The sequence below is a fragment of the Carassius auratus genome, chromosome 26 (assembly GCF_003368295.1).
Source record: "Carassius auratus strain Wakin chromosome 26, ASM336829v1, whole genome shotgun sequence".
In the NCBI taxonomy this organism is placed as follows: domain Eukaryota; kingdom Metazoa; phylum Chordata; class Actinopteri; order Cypriniformes; family Cyprinidae; genus Carassius; species Carassius auratus.
This window is the reverse complement of record NC_039268.1, coordinates 957501-970875: the sequence shown is the minus strand read 5'-3', so window position 1 is coordinate 970875 and position 13375 is coordinate 957501. Positions and strand designations below refer to the sequence as shown.

At 37.7% G+C, this 13375-nt stretch overlaps 1 protein-coding gene across 2 annotated transcripts in view; it reads right to left on the bottom strand.

Annotated features, from left to right (window-relative positions):
* Nucleotides 1-7365, bottom strand: part of LOC113044020 (lymphoid enhancer-binding factor 1-like) — a 38559-nt gene extending 31194 nt beyond the window's left edge. The window contains exons 1-3 of one of the 2 annotated variants that reach the window (XM_026203609.1): nt 6710-7365; nt 5131-5197; nt 4178-4305 (exon numbers count right to left, since the gene is read on the bottom strand). In XM_026203609.1, coding sequence (XP_026059394.1) covers nt 4178-4305; nt 5131-5197; nt 6710-6910 — 396 coding nt within the window. In that variant the 5' untranslated portion in view covers nt 6911-7365. The remainder of the gene's footprint in view (nt 1-4177; nt 4306-5130; nt 5198-6709) is intronic. The other variant, XM_026203610.1, reaches the window with a different exon arrangement.
* Between the last annotated feature and the right edge of the window lie 6010 nt (nt 7366-13375).

Genomic DNA, 13375 nt, shown 5'->3' with positions numbered 1-13375 from the left:
TTCCGCGCTGACGCAGAGATCGTTTGCTTGCTTCAGTTAAAGTATAACGTGCCAAGCGTTGTCGACTCGTACATTACACGTCACGCGCTGATGTCACGTGTCGTTACGGGATCTTCAAGGGTTGTGTGTGAAAGCACGCACATATACCGCGTCATCACTGGCTGTGTGAAAGTGCCAAATCTAGCGACCAGGGAACAATTACAGGAACACTTTACCCCTCTATTTGCCGGAATGGCAGTGTGAAAGGGGCTTGAGAGAGGGAGTGAGTGCATGTGAGAAAGGGGCTGCATCTATACATCCATTAAACAGCTTCGCTAATAAAGCCTGGTGGCAAGCCATCTTTTGTACTGTAACTCAGAGAAACCCTTTACCAAACTCCTACACGAGGGAGCATGAATATTTCAGTGAGGTCTGTGAAGCTCCTTTACACACACACACCCCACCCCAAACACACATACACACACACACACAAACAGCCCAGCAAAAAAAAATAATGAGCTTCAGACAAATATGAAGTAAAGTGGCACAGAGCCTCTATTGATCAGTTAAAAGCAGTGTGAATGCAGTTCAGAGATACATGCATGCAAACAATGCGGTTTCAATCACTGTCACTGAAAGATTTCTCTTGAGATGACGACTCGTGTTTCTACATGCCACAGCAGTGCAGAAACTACTAATACTACACAATCTTCAACAATTATACAACTAGCGTGATTTGATAGAAGAGGGTTATATTGACACACATCGAATGTCGCTTCTCAAACAAACATTTGTAAAATTAGAAAAACAAGGGGATTTTTGGTCATCCGAGACCAAACGAGCTTCAAATGAAACTGCACAATGTAGCAACATACATTACATGAAAAGGAGTAAAAAACATCAATAAATTAGTGCAAAAGAAAAACAATCAAGACTGAGACTGTTGTCAAAATAAAATGGGGCTTAAAAAGGCTGCTGGAGGGTGATGGAGGTCACAGCTGGGCCTGGAGACATAACATACAGGAAAAGTGATGACAACTGTAGCGCAAAGACAAAACACAACGGTGCACTTCACTTGCATGTGCCCTTAGGATCATCAACAGGTGCTACCACTGGTTTGCATACTAGCTGTGCATTAAGAGGTCAAGAATTAACCCTCGTTGTTCTAGCCTGTCCAAAAATAACAACAATAATTTGTAGCATATATAAGGTACCCATGTTTGTTTAATAAACCGGACATTGCATATAAAAAATATTGTTGGTAAATCACATCTGATAAATGAATAAAAACAGGAGATTTGGGCAAATGGGACTAGCTAGCAGAGCTAAAATAAATAAACAATTACACTACTTGAATACACGCTAAAGCAATTCGTTTTTGGGCTGTCCTACTAAAAGACGTTTCAATTAGCACATTTCAGTGAATCGTTTGACAGTAACATTTCAGTGGGGTAAAATGCCTCATGGAAGCAAATCTTTCAAAAAAATCATCTAATAACACCGCCAGCATTTTTGCTTTGTACATCCAACACATGGATTCAATATGGCTGTGGTAACCAGCCGATGTAAACACAGTATCAATGGCCCTCTGTTCATAAACACTGGGTCTGTACCAGTGCACTTCAAAGGGCCTGTGGGCTGCCGAAATCTGCAAGGTCTAGGACACGCTGGTGTTCAGACCTGCTCAGCAGATGATATGGCTACTTGTTTGCCCCTTATCATCCATGTGTGGGGGCGGTGCATCGAAAGACGATATGATACGTGTTTAGAGAGCGTCAGAGAGGTATATGGGTGAGTTTAGAAATGCAGATTCTGATGTAGATAATAGTGAAAACAATTAAAACGCGTGTTTATTAACAATAACAATGTGCTACATAAATATTGCTATGAAAACCACACACACAACGGCTGCTGGGAATTGTAGTTTCTCTGAATGGTGCAGAAAGGGACAGACCGAGAGTTGAAGATCCAGCTGTGTGAAATCTCTTTAGGTAAAGCCAGGGTTTGGGGGGGTTTGTGATTCCACGGCATGTCCACGCTGAGAGATCCGTCACATCCCACATCAAAGCAGGCCGAGTGTGAGTGTGTATCTTGGGTCGGTTCTTCCTCAGCACTACTGCCAGAAGCCAATCAGGATGGGGGAGGAAAACGGCACAAGGACTGAAGCTGCTCCACCAGCAGCTCCAGCAAACGTATTACAGTAGAGGTCCATCCATATGGAAAGCAAACTAACCATCAAAACAGCCTTTATGATAAAATGTCTATTTAAATGATAAATTAACCCACTTTTCCATAATTATTATTATTATTTTAACTAATCTTCTCTGAGAACTGATAATATGCATATCAGAATATACATATCTTGTCACAAACAAACATTTGAAATAAATACAAAATTGTAACGTTTCCCGATAATAAAATTATTAAAGCCAAAAGATCAGCACATTCTGAAAAATCTTAAATTAATTTAGGGGTCACCGATCAAACATGTTATATCTCAAACACTTTTCCTGAGATTAAGTTTTGTGCTTGAACTTTAAATAATCCAATTTAAGAAGAAGAAATGAAAGACGGGATGGAGAACAGATTATACAATTCAATGAAATCCTGGACCCCATCACCCCATTCTTCTCTCCAACTGATGAAAAGGGGCCGAGATAAGCGGAACTACATGAAACGTCCCGGTGCGAGGGAAATCGTTTCAAAAGGAGGAAATGCCTAGGTTGTCTTAATTCCCAATTCGCCTTTTTCATACAAATGTTAAAATATTACAACTTCAAAGCTACAGGCACCAGAGACAATGCAGCCCCAGTGTTTACCTGGAAACATTATCTGCTGACCCCAAGTTAGTCATCTCAATGGAGCCCTGGATGCCATTTCCAGATGTCGTCCATCAGATTAGAGCAACATGTAAAGCTTTCATGGATCACTAAGCACCATGATGCAAATATCCACTACCGCTGGGGGTGCTGGAGAACACTGTACCCATACGGCTGGCGCTTCACCAGGTAGCATCACCCCCCCCCCAAAAAAAATCTGCTGACCACCACAAAATTGCCAGCTTCATGACTGGGTGGGAGTTAAGGCACTGGAATGTCATGGCCAATGGAAATCAATCCAAACTTCAGGGGAACGAAGGGGGAGGACGGGGGTTTGGGGGGGGGGTGCCTTTGATCTCGCTGAAAACTGATCCCAGACCTTGGAGATACTGTGTCCGATTATTTGAGCCACGGCAAAGGAGAGAGAATGAGAGAGAGAGAGAGAGAGAGAGAGAGAGAGAGAGGTGGTTGAGGAAATGGATCTGGCATGATTGGGATTTTATTGCACAGCAAGTGGAAAAGGCAAAATTTGGGTAAGTTGCAAATGATTCTGCAACACCTCTGCAAAAAACTTTGCATCAGTATAAAAAAAATCTGCGAAGGCTTTAAATCACAAAGGATTCCCACAGATGTACATTGCTGACCCAATTGCCAACAAACTGCTAAACCACATCTTGTTGTGTAACAATGCATATGCTTAAGTAAAACTGCTTAAAAAGAACTAAACAATAAAAACCTTAAAGTCAGAACGATTTATCCCAAAAGCTTAGAGCAACTACAGGTCAACTGCGGCATCATCTTCTATTTGGCATCCGTCGCCACAGCGGCGAAAACTGAATTATAATCGCACAGCCGCAGACTGATAAAGAAGCTGAATTCAGAGCTGTGCAAACAATGGATGAGATGAGCTCAGTGGAGAAAGCCCTGTCTCTCATCGGGCTCACAGACTGCATGCAGCGGCCGTCTCTTCCAGGCACCAGTCAACTGCCAAACAGGGAGTCTTAACCACACAAAAACTACCAAACAGGATTAGGGTGGACAGCTGCTAGCGTATCCACCATCTTTTTTTATTCTACCCCCCCGACCCCTCCTTCCATCAGCGGCCGTTTTATATAATAATCAGAATGGCAAACGTCTGTAACTTCTATACATTTATGCATAAGTGTGCAAGTCAGTACAATTTTTGAATCTGCCACACTAAAAACTATAGACAGTATGAGCAGATATGGCTCACAGCATTAGACACAGACACGCTGCCAATCAGAAACTAACATCATAACCCTGAGCTGCACCCTTCGACAAGGGAAGATAAAATAAAGTAAAAATGTCAGTGTTGGACAGTGAGGGCTCAGGAGCGAACAGCAATGGATAACACTGACCGTTCTGGGAATGGGAGGCGAGAGAGAGCCGTTGTTCATGTAGGGTTCATTGTTCATATTGGTCATCATGATGTATCCGGGGTAGCTGGGGTACGGGTGGCCTTTGCTGTACATGTCTTGATGCTTGCCTGATAGAGAATAAAATAAAGCAGCTTGAATGAATAAGATTTCCCATATATTCTCAATTAAAAGCAATGCAGTTTAAATGTGAAATATGTTAACAAATATTTGACGGGGTCCAGTCACTAAACCGAAAGTGTACATGACTCTTGAAACATTCAGTGGCAATAAAATAAATCATTTTTAAATAGGCAAGAAATGCAAGCTAAACAGGAAACCAAGCAGTTCCTAACGGTATCTAAATCGGGGGAGCCGTTTTGAGGCCAGTGAAGTGTTTAGCTGAAAATTTGCATCCGTATTCACAGCAAGCTGAGAACAAAGGGGAAAAGACTATCAAGTCACTTCACTGTGACCCCAGCGCCCTGCCCAGCGTAAAAAAGACCCGGGTGCAAACAGAGATCAAATGAACTCCGGGCCATCACAGCAACATGCTGCTCTTGACAATAGTGTTTCAGACGCTGTGTTTGGAGGCCAGCGTGTCAGAGGAAGATGGGGCACTTCCCTGGCACGTGTCATTACGTGTCGACCCCAAACAGACAGTGGGCTGAGAAATTCCCTTCACAAAGCCTTCAGAATCAAATAACTAAAAGAACGAATCTAAACGATTACAGGCATATTTAGAAAAAAAAAAAAAACTAAATCTGTTAGGCTTCAGAACTGTAATACATGTAAAAAAAAAGAGAGAATATGCATAAACAAATGGTTTTCTTCGCAAGTGTGTGTTTAAATATAAGTGAAGGAAAATGTTATGATTTTGTCAAACAAAAAAATTAATGACATCAAATCAAGGATTTAATTAGATTACACATTTTTTCCCGAGCCATGTGACTTACCATCGTCCGGATGATCCCTGTGCTTCTCATGATAAGAGTCTGGTGTTATTTGGGACTGTCTAGCTGCCTGTTCAAAAATGTAGGAGAGAGATATTAACAACTTAATTTCTATCGTGCAACGTTATTGCTTTCGTCTTTTCCAGCACTCTTGCTTTCAGAAGAAAATTTTGTTCAATCCTAAAACCAAAGATGACAAAATAAGGTATGTTTTATCATATTTTGAGCATAAGGCATCCATAAGGAAAAGATAACTTGCATTTTTTTTATACTTTAACACAGTCATTTTCCTTCTGCTGTGGAGACAGACCACAAACGCGGTATCTCGAGGAAGGAAAAAGAAAGGCTTCGCTACTATTCTCGTTCACTCCGCATTATGAATCAGAAGTGCTGGGAAATAAACTCCATTTGGAGTTCAGCTCCCTCTGGGTGCCTTCCAGCAGAGTGAGGGATCTGCACTGCTTTCCCAATTAACATTGAGCCCATCAGTTTGTTCTTTCTCATGTCAAGCTGTAACCCTGCATGCTGTTGATGCCAGGAGGAAATATATTTCATTAATAAAGCAAAGCATCTTAATATTCTTTAGTTCAATTTACTTGATGCACATGACCAAGTAGAAATGGAGAAAAAGCACGATCAGAGAAACACACACACAGGAAAAAATTAAACTCAAATAAATGTACACCAGCACAGATATCTGACAACTGCTTCACAAATTTCGGATATAGACTTCCATTTTGTTTTATTTAAATAATTGTTTACATTTCTTTAGTGTGAAATTTAAAATATGTAATCTAGCCTATATAAGAAAATGTGAATTGCATTGTTGCCACCATAAACAGGGTGTGCTGATTTTTAATACATATAAAAAAATATATAATTAAATAATTAATATCAATAAAATAAATAAATAATATCAGTAATTTTAAATCATGTTGCAGTTTTGTGGTTAATTGTAAAAGAAATCACAATAACCCAATCAGAGGCATAATACACCGTTTCAAAAATATTATATATTTAACAAATTATCTGGCAGACTTTAATAAACAATTATTAAAAATCTCAAAAATACAGTAACAACAATAACAAAATGTAACGTTCTTAGTAGTTATTGTAGCAGCATTGCACTATTTTATTTTAACATGACTTTAACAAATATAATCACAAATTTCAAATAAAAATCCATTTAAAAATCCATTGTTTTGTTTGTGATTATCAGTAAAAATCAACACTGCTTTCTTTGACAATTCTATGACTTAAAATATATAAATAACTGGTTGAATAAATTAAAATCATATATAAGCTATGATTTATATGATTAAAAGCAAATAGCGATCGTCGTAGCCCTTTTAGTCATTTTTTCTCGCTTAAAAAATGACTGTGGGTTAAAATTAGTTTGTTGACTTTAACACGTGTAGCTCTGCCATTTAAACTATACACACACACACACACACACAGACTTGAGGTTAAAATATCAACACGACTCTTCATTCGGAAAACAAATCCCAGCTTCCCAAAAACTTCCACGTGAAGTTTGACGGAGATTGCACAGGACCTTCACGTGCGTTTGAGGCGTACTCACGTCGTGACTGTTAGGACTGATTTCTGACTCGTTGACCAGAGATGACTTGATCTCCGCTAAGTCTCCCTCCTCCTCGGAGTGGCTGATCTCCGCGAAGATCTGCTCCTTCTGCGGGTCTCCCTCATCTTTGAACGGGATCATTTCATCGGTGGCGCAGAGCTCCGGATCCCCGCCGCCTCCTCCACCTGACAACTGCGGCATTTCTCGGGTGATTGAAAGTCCTCCTCACCCTAAAAACGCCCGGAAAGCGAAGGTGTTATACAGAAAACCCCCGTATAACTTCAGCTGGGGCACTCCAAACACGCGTGCTGCGGAAACACTCGAGAATCCAGAGGGGAAACGCAATGTAGCGACGCTGGGTGTTTTAAAAGTTAAAGTACGATTCCTGTGAAGTGTAAGTTGTACGCAGGACAGTTCTGACTGTTCAAAAAAAAAAAAAAAAAAAAAAAGGAAGTAAAAAAAAAAAGTGCTGGGGTTCAGATGCTGTGTGTCATTCCCGTTTGGTTTCTTGGGTAAAAAGGTGTCCCTCTTCAGAAATGCGCTCAGCAGAGACTGAGAGTAATGTTGGGCTGGAGAGAGTGTAGTGCTGTACTCCTCCCCCTGATCTCTGACTGACTACAGAGATGAAAGAGAAGCCGCCGCTTTGATTGACACCTCACTCACACACGCGCGCGCACATGCATTGACTGACACTCCTGAGGAAAGTAAAGGGAGATTTAGACATTGCTTCCAACAAATGGACAGAGAGCGCAAAATGAGGAGGTAGGAGACACCAGAGCTGTTCTCTGATTCATTTAGAGGCTGTTGGAAACGAAAACAGTGTAGTAATACCGTCAGTGGAACCAATTAGAAATGAGCTTCAGGAGTGAAATCACTATCATGCATTATCTGTTTAAAATATAGGATTTACAGGAAGTGATTTGGGAACATATTAATACATTTTGAATAACAGAAATGGCTTCATCTGAATCAGTAGGTTCTTTAGTTAAATTTTTACATATAATGTTCAGGCAAGCTGAATTTCAAATATCATGACTGACCAGATTCGGGTGGATTGAAACTGTTCCCAATGTACTTTCAATGGAACCATAAATATTGCACAATATTGTTTGATAATTTTAGATATTTTTATGATTTATATTTTTTTGTTTGCAAGTTTGCCTCTTTGAATTGGATAGATTAAAATGAAAGGTGGAAATTGGGATGGTGGGTGGCATATAATATATTATTTTAAGAATTATTTTTGGACTACTGCATAGCATACCACTTAAAAATCAAAATGTACCATGATCTTTTCATCTACAGTATTAGTGTTACCAGTACTAAACAGTAAACAGTAGAAAAAATGCCAGCAAATATAACAATGTGAGGCACACTTTTTAAAACGATCATAATAAATAATCATTTGAATAAAAAAACATAAATGAAAACAACAACAAAGACCATTAAAATGCCAGTGTGGAAAAAAAAACGTACTATGAGCTTAATCACTGATCTGCGTTACGTTGCAAAGGGTGATATCAAAGATGAATCGTGCATAATGCAGCTGTATAGTGGAAGATGAGATTCCGTTTGAAAAGATCTAGGATGGTTTTCATCATCTTATTAGTCCATTTTTGTCATGCACATTGCTCGATTGAATGAATACTTGTTGACCTGAATGCTTTTTTGTTCTCAAGGTAATCTAAATTTGACTGTTTAACTTAATTAAGCTTATTTATACAACATACACGGTTTAATCACCCAGTGTTTGATACCACGTTTTTGTATAGCTTAGCCTATATAATTTCGCTTTACAGATCACATTTAAACTCGAAAACATTTTATATACGAACTATTTCTGTTGCATATGAGTAACCTTTAGATAACGTTCAAATAAATAAATAAAAATCAATAAATAAAGCGCATTGACCTGAAATTTGACGAGGCATATTTGTTTTAAAATGCCAAATGTCAATGACATACAAATCGATTACGCAATTTCCCCCGCAAACCCTTTTTTTATAAAATGCATTAATATTATCAGCAGTATTTAATTGAAAACATAAAAACACAAGTTTTAATTTTACCTTTTAATGTTAATTACACACATTAACTAGATTTTCTGAAATTCTTACGATAAATAAAGCTTAAATGTAAGCAGCTAAAAAATCTGCTCGAGATTCAAATATGCAAAACCAGATAAATTAAAGGAGCCCTCCCTCAATCTTTCAGAAAACAAAAAAGGGGAAGAAAAACATTGGGAAGTGTTTCTGCGGCTTGCGTGAGAATAAGTTTGGAGTAGGAGGCAGATCTTTATAAAGCAGACGGAGGTGGGGTCAGTGGGCGGAGCCGTGGCTGCCTTTGATCTGGCGGCGGCGGCCTCTTTCATCCCTTGCCTTTGTATAACCATATATGGAGTGAGGCTGGAGACGGGCCAACATTTCCACGCGCGCCTTCATCCCAGCTGAGAGGGAAAGCGACGGTTCTCTTCCGGGTAAAGAAGACACAGCGAGAAAGATCAAAGGCTTTGAATTTGGAAGCCGAATGTGGATTCGAGAGAGAGAGAGAGAGAGGGAGAGAGAGAGAGAGAGAGGGAGAGAGAGAGAGAGACGTGCCTGGCCACATTCCAGAGTGTAGCGGAAAACTGAGCCTTAAACACACACACACTCGCACATTCACTCACTGAGATTTGCTCCTGGGATACAATCGAACCTTTCAGGTTTAAAATGAAATGTATGCATAGCAGGACAGATGTGTTGTTATTGTAAACGTGTGGATTTATTTTAATGCATGGATATCTAAATGTAAGGCTCCATATAATGTACACCAAGGTATGCCACAGTTCTGAGCCAGCAAGATCAAAACATTTATTATTTTAAAATAACAGGACAATTATTGAATCTGTCTGACAAGATTTTTTTTTTAATGTATTTAAATAAATAAATATTGTTTAGTAGCAGAAAATAAAATTACTAATTAATTTTTAAAGTATTGCTATAATTAGTACTGGCAAATCTATAGATTGATTATAAGCACATATACTGTTAAATTGTATACGATGAATGCACTGTAACTTTGAATTAAAATAATTAAATACATACAAATACATAACTGTGAATAGAGAATATTAAATACAGCAAGCCTGCCAGAAAGATCAAAACATGCATTTTTGAACTGTGCATATTTAAAATAAAATCTAATACAAATATCACATGTATATATATATATATACCAAATTTTTAAATCCATAAATCATTTATGAATTTAACAGTAAAAATGTAGGCCTAATCAAATGTGGGCATACAGAAACAAAATGCTGTAATTCTGTCATCAGTAGAGGCAAATCACAGACTTAAAATGCACACATACTTATCAAATTTATATTTTAAATGCATTATAAGTTACATTAAATAAGTATGTGGCTAATGAATAAATGTGTATGAACAGTGATAACAGCAATTTTTTAAATGCAAGTTTTAATACAATTTAGTCAAGTGTCTTTGTAAAGGAATGTCTGCTTCTCTCAAAACAGTATATTACCGGCAATAATCAGAATAGAAGTCCAATTCACTGTATTTCCTAACATGAAAGATCTGACCTGATCATAAGGACGAGAGCGTACAACTACCCGCATTTCAGTGAGACTTCAAAGGAAAATGTACACAGCTTATAAATCTTTTAAGAGCCGAGCATGGTGTCATCGCTGGACATTATACTGTTAGAAATCATAATTAAACATAAACATCTAAACTATGTACACTGGTCGTTGAAGGCACAGCTCTTGCCTAGTATTTTTCTTTTACAGTAAGTAGGCACAATAATTGCCTTTTTTCTTCAAAAAAAGAGAGAAATATCGTGAAAGAGAAGATCATTTGCATTTCTGTCTTAATGAGTTTGCAGAAGTGACCCCTCTGGATCAAACATGAAAAGGAAAGCGTCCTGCTGTGTCCTGACCTGAATTTAGTTGTCTCTCACTCTTCTACTGCATATTGAATGTTATATAACCTTGAAGGACCAGGAATGTATCCATAACACAGCATAATTTATCAGAGCGCTGCTAATCTAGAGGAGAATTAGACTGTTGGCTTCAGAAGGGAAATTCAGAAAGATTGCCCTCTTGCTGTGAAGCTCATGCATGCATTGCAATTGATCAGAAACTGTGGATTAATAATTTGGTTCAACTATTATCTGAGGATGGGAATGACCTGTAAAGTGGAAGAAAAATTCCCTGACTTGCCCTTTAAATGATTAATACTATTTAAATATGATACTGACTTTTTTGCAAACAACATTTAAATCACAGATACAACAGGTTAAGGTTTTTTTTTTTTTTTTTTTTGGTGTGTCATCAGCCATCATGTGGCTCAGATTGCTGAAAAATAATATGTTTGTGATTCTGAGTGCTCATAAAACATGATAGCAGGATGGGCGGCACCACACAGTTTTTATTGATATTCTTGCATCAGTGGCAGAACAAGTTATATTTCTGATTAAAAATCAGACAAACATTTATTTTTTGTAAAAAACATGCACCAATTATGAATCATTGATAATAAAACCAGGAACATTAAAGAAATAGAAAATAGAAAGTATTAAATAAATAGCTCACCAAAAAATAAAATTTTAAAAAAAATGTACTATCCCCAAGGCCACCCAAGATGTATAGAGTTTGTTTCTTCATCAGAACAGATTTGGAGAAATGCAGCATTACATCACTTGCTCACCAACGGATCCTCTGCAGTGAATGGGTGCCGTCAAGATGTGAGTCCAAACAGCTGATGAAAACATCACAATAATCTGCATGTAATCCACATGACTCCAGTTCATCAGATAACATCTCCTTAAGTGAAAATCTGCATGTTTGTAAGAGACAAATCCATCAAGATGTTTTAAACTTGGAAAGGAACCGCTGCTTTCTGTTAAGATACTCTGTACACTAAGTTTCTCCAGAGAAAAAAAAAATCACCTTGTCTGAATCAGAAGCGAAAAATGCACAGATCAAGCACCGTTTACAAGCAAAAACAGGTTTTATATTTGTCAGAGGATTTTGATGTGAGAGGACAAAGGGAGACAGAATTTTTCAATGGAGGAAGCGTTATTACGAATTATTTTGGCCGGAAGTGATAGCTTAAAGTTAAAACAACTTAATGATGAATTAGTTTCTTACAAACACACCATTTTTCAATTCACAACATGTTAATTGATGGATTGGAGTGGTTATTTTTAAATTATTGTGACGTTTTTATCAGCTGTTAGGACTCTCATTCTGATGGCACCCATTCACAGCAGAGGATCCATTGGTGAGCAAGTGATGTAATGTTACATTTCTCCAAATTTGTACCTTTGAAAAATTACACTCATCTTTATCTTGAATGGCCTAAGGGAGAGTATATTTACAGCAAATATTCATTTTTGGGTGAATTATTCCTTTAAGTACCTGTTCCTGGACTTATTTTGTATTAAAAAAAAGCATTTTGAAATGTTAATTAAGAAAAAAAATTAAATGCATGCAATTAGCTTAATACAGCCATGATTTCAAGAATGACAGAGACAATTACAGGACAATACAGAGGAAACCTCACCCTCTGCTCTCCATGGTAGAGCTGGCAGATGTTCCAGCGGTTCTTCCACTTGCTTCAGTTCTAACAACCCCCCTAATCGAAAATTATAGCTGTGAAGCTCCCAGTCACCGCCTAATAAACGACAGGAAACAAACATCATATTAAGATGAAAAGAGCATACAATTAAAGTTGAGAGGGGGAAAAGAAAGCCATTTATCAGTGAAAAGAAGCAGAGTTAGAGGTGGGTGAGGTCTGAGGCGAGAGATGATTTTTGCTACTCTTTTATTGGTGGGAACACAGGTGATGTTCAGAGGAAAGGAAAGTGTCTGGAGGGGATGAGTTGAGCGTTCAGCCCCACTTCTGTCCTGTGATCTGCTGATTTATAACATGGCGAGAAGCAGACATACTGTTATTAAAATAAATTCACATTCTGGATGAAGCTGGAGAGGGGAAAAGGCCCAACAGGGGAAATTTGTTATGCTGGGTTATTAAGTTTGGAGCCCTCTGCACCTACACAAATTCACTCTTGCCAAGCATAATACACTAAAGCTTGTCAAAACGCATAATTTAAATGAAAAGACTTACAAACAATACATGCATAAGAGTTGAGGGACACGTAGAATGTCTCTCATAGTGTGTGCATGTTAATATGGAATTTTGAATGGCAGGTTGTGGCAAGTTGTCACAGTTTTTTTTTATATAATGTAATTCTTATAATTTAATTACTTATGCTGGAATTTATAAATATATATATGCAGCAAAAATAGACTACATTTATCAGAAGTGAAAATAAAGACATTTACAATGTTACAAAAAAATATTCAAATAAATGCTGTTGTTTTGAACCTTCAATCAAATAATCTAAAAAAAGTAGCATAGTTTTCACAAAAATATTAATGTTTCTTGAGCAGCAAATCAGCATATTAAAATGATTTCTGAAGGATCGTGTGACACAGAAGACTGGAATAATGATAATAATGTATTGCAGGAATAAATACAATTTTTAAATGTATAGAAACCAGTTATTTTAAATTGTAAGAATATTTCACAATATGACTGTTTATACTCTAATTTTGAATTCTAAAAAATGCATTTTCAGTGAGCATTAGACACTTCTTTCATA